The following is a 9,829-nucleotide window of genomic DNA, read 5'->3' as shown; positions in this document are numbered from 1 at the left end:
CATAAATGTCCTTTTCTACACGGTGTATTTTTTTTTTATATATATTTGTTGAAATCTACACTTAACTAACCGCAAAGCAACAAAAGTCCCTGTTTGTTTTACATCTGAGACATGTCAGATGTCACATATCTGTGGGGGCAGTGAGGTGGCGCGATGCCAGTAATAACAACACTGGTCATACTCCTCCCACTGTGTGAGATGTTTCCTCCTCTCTCCTCTCCAGTCTCTGTCTCAGCGTTACCAGAGGGAGATTTCCTCGGCAGTTAGAGGTGAGAAAAGATCCAGCCTGCAACATACAGACTGAATTCCTCCTCATCGCCCGTGATTATAATTGATTTTAGGCCTATGAAGATACTACCCATGTCAAAAATGTGTCCAATAGTTCGGACACATTTTTGAGAACTGTTTTCCTGTGATAATGAGTTAATTTAAAGAGATAGTCATTTATGTCATTATCTTGAGATTACAACCTTTGTTTTCCCAAGATAATGAGATAAATACTCTATGTCCATTACTTTATCTCAAGATAATGAGAAAATTATGTTGTTATCTCGTGAAAACAAAATGTGTTTTCTCAAGATAATCACATAAATAACTCGATATCGTGAGAAAACAAAGAAAAATAACTTGTTATCATGGGAAAACAATAGTTTAATAGAGTACTGTGCTACCGTTCAGGAGTGTCAGGTAATTTAGCATCATACTGTTAATGTTAGTGTATGTTAATAATACAATATGAAGAGTTCATTTCCAAAATGTTAATTTGGGGGGAAAATCATTACTTTAAGTAATATTTCTAAAATATAGTGTATCCAGTCTGTTAGTCAGCCAGATTTACATTGTTTACTGTCCTTTAAAAACTACCTCAGTTTGTTTTAATTTTGTCCTGTCATTCATCTTGTGGCAGTATATGTTGTTTTATTTGATGGACATCTCATATTGTAACTAAATCTGACCATGGAAAATGTCCAAAACACGTAGCAATGTCCTCATATTTCATCCTTTCCTTCCTGTCAGATGAAGTGTCACGGGTGCTGCCCTCACTCGTGATGGAGGATAGGGCTTCACCTCGCCCAAAGGTCGCGGCCCACGTCACTGGCAGCTTTGTGCCCAAAGTGGAGCGGGAGGGTGGAGGTGAGTCCTGCTTTAATAAACCCCGACTACAACCAGTGGGTTGTAGTCGCCCCACCCCCCTCTTCTGTCCCCTTCAGGTACGGTGGCCTGTAAACAATAAAGTCACATTTTCACAATAGAGAGCAGTAAACTACCTAATCCATCAGCAATGTCTGGTGAACAGCTAATATCTCACCATGCTAAATACTGGAATAATACAATTGGTTTGGAATTTGGTTATTTTGGTTTGAGAACGAGGCTTATTAGCTTTTATTGACCAGCGGAAAATAGCAGCAGTGGAAGTTAGGTGGCAAGTTTTTGTTCCAAAACAGAGAACAGGCCAGAAAGTGAGTTTTGAAAGCCAGAAATCTCAGCAGCTGCGCAAGTAATCACTGAGTCACTGGTTTTGATCAACAACCCGCAGATATATTATGGTCATTTTATGGTACGGGCAGTAAAACTTTTTATTTTTACCCCTTTAATGTGACTGCACCTCAGGCTAACGAATATGCCTCGTATCTGTTTGGAGGGCAGGTGTGAACCACCTGTGTGTGTGTGTTGGATGCAGACATTCTGCAGCCACCTGGGACACCTGGTGGCTCTGCAGGGCGCGATACTCTCCTACTGCGCTCCGGACATCCGCACTTTCTCGTCTTTTCTGCTGCTTTTTCCGCTGCTTTCCACTGCACAGATGTGGGAAGTTGTAGGAGTTGCACTTTCTCTGTAGATTTCATATCTGCTGAGGAACACAACAACTTATATCACTACAGCATTGAGCAGAAGCCTATTTCTAGACCGATTATTTAAATCCAGCTGTGGAAGCCACTCTCTATTTTTGTTGTCTCTCCTGGGTTTTGAGCTGCAGCTTGGGATACAAATGCACCATTGCTTCCAACCCAATCTGCCAGTGTATTCTGTTTCTCATGTAATAGGAACTTCAGTGTGATCGAGTTACACAGAAACCATATATACAAACCATGCATAGTGAGATAGTAATATAGAGTATATATATAGAGTGGTATTTTGACTGGGAAATTTGTAAGACAACTGCAAAAAAACTGCAAAAAAATCTGGTGAATTTTTCAATAATCTGGTTGTGAAAAGGGCTCATTCTTGAACAGCACGATGAAAACTAGCAAACTCGCTAGCATCTAGTTCGTTTGTTAAAGTATGCAGAAGTTCCTAGCTACCGCCTGTGGATATGTAGGTGAAGTTGGTGATTTACTTATTATATTTAACCATTTATTATTTTGTTGAACTTTCTGATTTGTCTGATTTGTCTGAAGTTTCATGACAGCTAGCAGATAGGCTAATGGAGAGATTATTTTATAACTAAGCCAGCTAAGCACTCTATTCAGCTAACAGAACTCGGCCATAATGAATGGAAAGCTTGTGTTACCCCCCAGATTTTATGAATGAAGAATGAGAGTTCTTACATGTGCTTAACACTGTGTATGGCAACACTGCTAAATATTTTAAAAATCAAGCAAACCTTTAAAAAACAGGTTTACAGTTTAATCAGAAGTGGAGGTAAGTCACACAAAAGGCTGTACAACTTACAGCCTGTTCAGCTTGTCAGCATCATTCTGGGAATTCATTCAGCCCAGGTACAAGCGTCAGCAAGGCCAAATTGGACCTCGTTTTTCATTAGTAAAATCATGTTTTAGCACAACCCATTGATTTTATTTCATTTCAAATTCAAGTTCTTGCTTTAATGTATATAACCTACCTTGCTGGTCATATGGATGAAACCGCTGAGTCCAACTATTCTGAATCAACAAGGAGAACAGCGGTGGGAGCGCTCGTAAAGAGCACAATGTGTAATAATTGCACGACAATGCAAGTAAAAGCTTATTTCCGGTATATACACTAAATAAAATTAGGTCAAAGGCCAACTGTTGTATGAGTAAATCCTTCATCTGAGCTGTGTGTAAAACTCATTTTAGACAGGCATGAAGCACTGACACTAAAATCAAAACACCATTCACTCGCTATCTCTAAGTGCTGGTATTACATGAGCACTGTATGAAAGCTGGAGTAAAGTGTGAGTCACCAGCAATGAAAGTGCAATAGAACTGTTACAAAGCTAGTGCACTGGTGTAATGAATGTGTTATTAACTTGGTTTTAGAAAGGCATCATGTCGGCCATCTCAGATTAGAAAGTCATAAATCAAATTGGGGGAGGGGGAGGTACGTCGAGCCTGTGGGAAGGTTGAACCCCTCCCTGCGTCTTTGAAACTGAAAACATAATTATTAATTTAATAACAAATATAGGTGTAGTTAATCAAATTAATGGGCCAGTGTTAAAAAAAAAAACAGCCTGTGATTAACAAGTGAAAGCTAGCTTAGTGCTAGTCACATGCTTGCCAGCTGTGATCATCTTGGCAAATAATGTTTGTTTACAGGCTTGGGTCACATCATGACTACTGAGTCAAGATGAGTAGGTTGGGGTTGGGTCTTCAAAAGGTCTGATAATTAGTTTGTTGAGAGACATTTGAGGTTTGTTTTACAATTTACTAATTTGGTTCTACTGTACAGGGCTCAATAAATAATTATCTGCAAAACTAATGCAACATAGATGGCAGGGCAAATGCATGGAGTGGGGGGGGACTCTGTGATGGCTACCAATGTTCACTGTCTGGTAAATCAGAAATGCCATAAAAAACATTTTAGAGATGCGATATGTAGCATGTTAACATCAATTTCGATTTGGAGGGAAATCTGCTGGATTGCTTTACGGCACAAAACAAGAACAGTCTTTACCTTCAAACTAACACAAAATTTTATTCCAGTTCCACTATTCAATTTCACATTAGCTCATCAGAATGCGTATTGTGTGTTAGGGTTAGGAGGGAGAAAGGGAGAAACTAGCAACATCCTATTTGCAACATGAAGCAATAGGTTTTATGGGAAATGTGGTCTTAATTTGGAGAAACAATAACACCACCACCAGTGTTGTTATAGATAGAGGAGACCAATTGTAAAGGCCGTAGTCCTTACGGTAATTATACCAAGATTTCACAATTCATTTGACAGTGATATATTGATGTTTAAAACTGCAACATGTAGCACCTTCAAAATAAAAGACTTGCTATTGCTATAACCTATGAAAAACATGTTGAGACTGCAAGGAAAACACATAACATTCTATTTGTTTCCTTTCTGTTACAACAAAATTCAACCTTCTTTATCATGGCGATTTGTGCAAATGTGTTTTTGTGTGTGTGTGCGTTTGCCTGCCTGGTTCCAGTTTCTTCTGGGCGGCGGGTGCAGGGCCAGAAGATCTCGTGGTGGGAGGGGCGGAAGGGGCTGGCCTTCCTCCAGGACGTCCAGCTGGTGGATGGGGAGCTGGTGGTGCCGCAGCCGGGCCTCTACTACATCTACGCCCAGACCTACTTCAGACACACCCACTCCCTGGAGGAGGACGGGGAGAGCGGCGAGGAGGCGGAGGACAGAGGGAAGCCGCTGCTGCAGTACGTTTATAAGAAGGTGAGGATCGCCGTCCCGTCTCGCCGCTCCTCCTCTTCTCCGATTTGGTTTTGGTCTCTGGTGTCGTCACGTTGTCTCTCCTGATCCTCTCATATTGTCAGTTGAGCTCACAGTCTTTTTTGATTCTGCTGCCTCCCGCTCGTCCATCGTCCTTCCTCCACAAATTTGTTGCTTTGAGCTGGACGTTACGTCACCCATCTGTCGCCATTTTGTGGTGGATTTTCTGCTTCACTGCTGTTGTGACCAGTCATTTTAATTCAACCAGGGATGTAAAATTGCATGAATCACAGCACTTCCTTCTCCAAAAATCATCTTATATACTCCGGAGCAAGTCCATGGAAGGATTTTAATATTAGTAAAAAAATCTTAAAATCTATTCTAATCTGACTGGTAGCCAAAGCAGAGACTTTAAAACGTAATGTGAAGTAATGTAAACTCTCTTTGTTGCCAACTTTCTCCACTACCAAGCTAGCTCACATTGCCAGATATCACTGACATAAAATGAGCTGCTGCATGGGGAACAGTATTTTACACTGGGCAAATTAAATGTTGCAGGTGTCCACGTTTCTTCCCTGGTTTTTTCTGAGCTGGACCACTGAAACACACAGAGGTTGGAATTACAAACTATACCAGCTGGAAATTCCTTTGAACTTTGAACGTAACGCAGCATTAAAGCTAATTCATACTTCTGCGTTGAAGTTTTCGCCGTAGTTTCTCCGTAGCTCTTTGCGGTGTCGCCGTAGCTTCCGTGCACCAATCCAAAAATGTAACCGCAAGGCTGCATGAGCTGTGATTGGCCCACTTTTACCCCTTTTCCACCGACATGGAACGGGTTCCGTTCCGGTTCGCGCACCTAATTTTGAACCATTTGGAGCATTTCGACCAAAAATAAATTGGTTCGGAACCCGAAAAGTTGGTTCCCAGCTGGAGCCAAAAAATAGCAGGTTTTCAAGTGCGAACCGTGATGACATCAGTGAGCGTGTCATATTCTACAAACAAATATCTGTAATAACGGAACAAAAGCTCGCAGGTAATCAATGCGATCCGCCATCTTGCTACTACTGTTTACTTCCGGTGTGCATTGTGCAACGCCCTCCGCTGATGACTCATCCTTGATTACAACGGTTCCGCTCAAAACTGGTGGAAACGCGGGCCGGTTCGCTAGATAGCACCATGGTTCCAAGAATCCTGAACGGAACCGGTTCAAGAACCAGAGCTAATTTGGTGGAAGAGGGGTGTTTGTATTTCCTCCTACCTGTATCCGGTTGATGTCGGATGGAAGAGAGACGAGCTGAGGAGGTTCAGATATGTTCATCTGTACGACAGCTCATCTCCCAATTAGACCACCAGATGTCATGGTGAATTCCTGGTGCGAAATATCCAGAACATGAGTTTCAGAGAACGTAAACACTACTTCTGTTATTACTTCCATCTTAACAAAACACCACGCTGCCATCTAGTGTTTCGGCGGTCTACGCTCAGAATCACCAACGCAGAACTATAAATGCTTGCACCGCTGTACACCAGACCTGCCAACTCTCCCGTTTTTTCCCGGGTTTCTCCCATATTTTCACCCCCTCTCCCGCTGTGCTCCTGTTTGCTAATTTTCCCCGTAAATCTCCCATATTTCCCTTTTTTATTTTTACAGTTATACAGAATCCTTTTGTTTCCGTTAGATCCATAGACTATTTAACTTGGGAGACTATTTTCCCATTCCTGACCAGAAGTATGTTGGGAAACATCCATTTGTTGAACTAGTTAACCCAATCCTTTTTGCTCTGAGATTATAGCAGGGCAGGGAGTAAAGGCACCTGGTCATTAGATCTCTGGAACCAAGAGATGAAAAACCCTTTCATAATGTAAAAATTAGGGTCGGGTGGGGGTAGAACTCTAACTTGGCCTTTAGTGCCATGCTCCGCCCACGAGGCACCGCAGCACCTTCTCCTCTCACCCTCCCCTCTCTCTCTCCCCCCTGCTAGGTGAGCTCCTACCCGGTTCCCATCCTGCTGATGAAGACGAGCCGAACCTCCTGCTGGTCCCGGGGCTCCCAGTTCTCTCTGCACTCCGCCCACCAGGGGGGGCTGTTCCCCCTCAGCACCGGGGACCGCCTGTTCGTCACCGTTAGCAACGCCTCTGCTGTGGACATGGATGAGAAAAGCAGCTTCTTTGGGGCGTTTCTCATCAGCTAGACGGTCGGCTGCGGCGGTTCTCATCCTGGGAGTCGGGGTTGCGAGAATGATTTAGGGGGCTCCGCAAGTTCCATAACACAGATACGACCATGTTTTTAATGTCTGTGATGAATGCCTTTTTTCCTCTTGAAATAATGAATATGTGCAGCCTCGAGGCTTCTCCAACCAATGAATCAAGTAAAGGGGAATTATCGCAAAATTGGTGGCAAAGTTCACCATTCTGGACATTTACAACGGCAGCAGGGAGTCGTGAGAAGGCCCTGCTTTCATTTGTCAGGATCGAGAACCGCTGGTCTGCCGGGTGGGAGAGAGGAGACTGACATGGATATGTAGCTGTGCTGTGTGTATGAGAGAGAACTAATCACTAATCTACACTGTTTGATAACTGCCGATATTTTTTTACAGTCATTGGATTGAGTGTGTGTGTGTGTGTGTGTGTATTAGGAGTGGAAGGGGAGACTTGGACTCGAATGCACATTAGAGTTTTAGTTAAAGAAACATTTCTCAGAGGGAGATCTGCTCTGGATGCAGAAATAATCTGATTGGTTGAGCTGAACCTCAATGGGCGGAGCCAAAGAACTATTTTCTTTTTTTTGTTGGCTAACTGAGAAAGAAGGAACTCTCGTCAAAATATTAATAAAACACATAAAAACATATAAAACACATGACCATGGTATTCATGATGTTGAAGGTCAGCTAGCTAACTAGCTAACCTAGATAACTTAGTATGATAGATTTTTTTTTTCAGTTAGCAGCAGAGCGCTAGGCTTCATAATATTAGCTTCCTCCTCTCTTATCTCTTGTCTTTTTCACTGGGCTTCAGTCTAATGTTACTCCAAAAATCTGCGGTTCTTTGGCTCCGCCCACTGAGGTAACCAGTGAGATTATTTCTGCCTGCAGAGCAGCTCTGCCTCTGAGAAATGAGAAATGTTTGTAAAACTAAACTGTAATATGCTGGACACACCATTAGTGATTATCTGAGTGTGTGTGTGTGTGTGTGTGTGTGTGTGTGTGTGTGTGTGTGTAGATGTACATATCATGCTGGATTTGTTGGCGCTGGGCTGGACAGTTATCTGGTCTGGAGCTCTTCCAGTCACCATGAACTCTCTTCTAACCTTAAACTTTCCCTCATTCTCCTCCGATGAGCGATGACACGCTGAACCCGAGCCTTCTGCTGACGGGCTAATGACCCGTTCCTTCAGGGGAAAGGCACGAACTTGCGGACAATTTATTGATCGTGAACTCATATTATCAATGGAGGCCTGTCACAGGATACGCCACCATGTTGGAGGCATGACAACAAAATGAATTGGAGCAACATCACTTTTTCCTCCCTGACTCTCCTCCTTTCATGGTATAGTTTGAACACTACTGCTGCACAGAAATCAGGCATTTTTTTGTTTGTTTTGGTCAGGGAGGAAGTATTTTTTTTTTTTTTTGTCAGTCTTCCAACATGGCGGCTCGTCCACCTGCTATCACGGGCTATAAGAATGATAACTTTTGGTAATCAGTATATTTTTACTCATCAAATGTTCCCCGACTGCTCTATCAGTTGGTATATTTATGCTGCGTTCATGTCATGTTGGATTTACCGTAAATACGAGCTGCTGACCGTAAAAAAAAAATACAATTCTTTTGGATTTTTTGGAGGCTCCGATATCTCCCATTCTGCTTCAACTCAAGCGCCAAAAACTGCAGTGAATCCACCAATAAAAATCTAAATTATTGTATTTCTGTACAGTACAACCGGCTCCACTTAAGAAAAATGAGTAATGTCTGCTGCAGTTCATTTATGGTTGATTTTAAAATCATAAATAAAATGTATATTGAATGTGAGCGTTGCAACGAGTTAAACACGTTAACGTTATGTCATGTATGTATTAACGGTATGTTAATGAGATGCCATCCCTGCTTTTTTCCCGATATGACCTGAACGCAGCATTAAATCTGGCACTTATGTAAATACAGAACGACATTAACATTTGTCCTAGATTTCTGGTTTGTATTATGAATGTATGTATGTTTTTTTTTTGTTGTTGTTGTTGTTTTAGTCTTAATTGTTATCCACAAAGATTATACTGCAAGAGATGTACTCCGGCACCAAATCATCACTGCAAAAAAAAAACAACCTTGGCTTAAAACGGACAAGAAGGACAGAGGTGGTGAAAACTATTTGAAAAGAGCCATGATTACATCTGTGATATGAATGTACTGACAGAAATATGTAGTGTTGAGTTGAGAGATTGTGGGGAGTATGTTATTGCCTACAGGTGTTTTCATTTTAAATCTGAACAGTATACTGATATGACTGATGTGAATCCAGACGGTGCGTTATGTATGGCTTCCATATGGGAAACTGCAGAAACTTTGACCTGCAATCTGTCTTCTTTGTCAGCTGAGAGGCGGCAAAAACATGAAAACTTTAGACTAATCACGGCTTGGAAGATTCAATAAATCTGGGTATGCGAGCCAATTCAATCAGATGTAATCAGATAAAACAAAATGTGAATGTAAATAAGCATTTGTCTGTAAATATGTGAAATAAAGACACTGTAAAAGGAACAGCTGATTACTCCTTTGGAAGGCGGTGTGGGAGCAGCTGTGAAAGCACTGCAGCCGGCCAAAGTAAAGACATTAAAGTGGGACTCAGTGGCGGCCTGTATTATTCAAACAGAATCTACTAAATGATGTAGAATAATGTCTTTAATCTAGATCATTTCCATCCTAGGGCCGCAAAATTATACTTGTAAATTACTGTATGTCATGATTTTAGTTTCCACAGTTGAAAATAGCAGTAGAATATTGACATACATGCAATATTATTTAGTAATTTAGTTGAGAATATTGACAAATATTGACACAAGAAGCAAAAAGTGCAGAAAAAGTTTTGTTCTGCAAATATTGAAGACTAAAAGTTGTGATTAAAGTAGATAATCTAAAAATAAAAACCCAAAAAAAACAGGATTATCATTTTTGCCATAATGGAGCAGCTAGGGCAGGGCGGTATGGACAAAATTAAAGTCACAATAATCCTAAGA

General features: G+C 41.5%; 1 protein-coding gene across 1 annotated transcript in view; it reads left to right on the top strand.

Annotated features, from left to right (window-relative positions):
- The window catches only part of LOC139662206 (tumor necrosis factor ligand superfamily member 10-like), a 14,958-nt gene extending 5,611 nt beyond the window's left edge, over positions 1-9,347 (top strand). Inside the window, exons 3-6 of the mRNA XM_071540841.1 lie at positions 224-269; positions 1,018-1,134; positions 4,364-4,602; positions 6,582-9,347. Of these exons, the coding sequence (XP_071396942.1) occupies positions 224-269; positions 1,018-1,134; positions 4,364-4,602; positions 6,582-6,791 (612 nt within the window). The 3' untranslated portion in view covers positions 6,792-9,347. The remainder of the gene's footprint in view (positions 1-223; positions 270-1,017; positions 1,135-4,363; positions 4,603-6,581) is intronic.
- Positions 9,348-9,829: the final 482 nt, after the last annotated feature.

This window comes from Centroberyx affinis, unplaced genomic scaffold (assembly GCF_046629955.1).
Source record: "Centroberyx affinis isolate AG114_WGS23_722 - 3 ecotype Tasmania unplaced genomic scaffold, CSIRO-AGI_Caff_v1 ptg003733l_1, whole genome shotgun sequence".
Taxonomy (NCBI): domain Eukaryota; kingdom Metazoa; phylum Chordata; class Actinopteri; order Beryciformes; family Berycidae; genus Centroberyx; species Centroberyx affinis.
The sequence above is the reverse complement of the archived record's forward strand: the minus strand, read 5'-3'. Positions and strand labels throughout refer to the sequence as shown.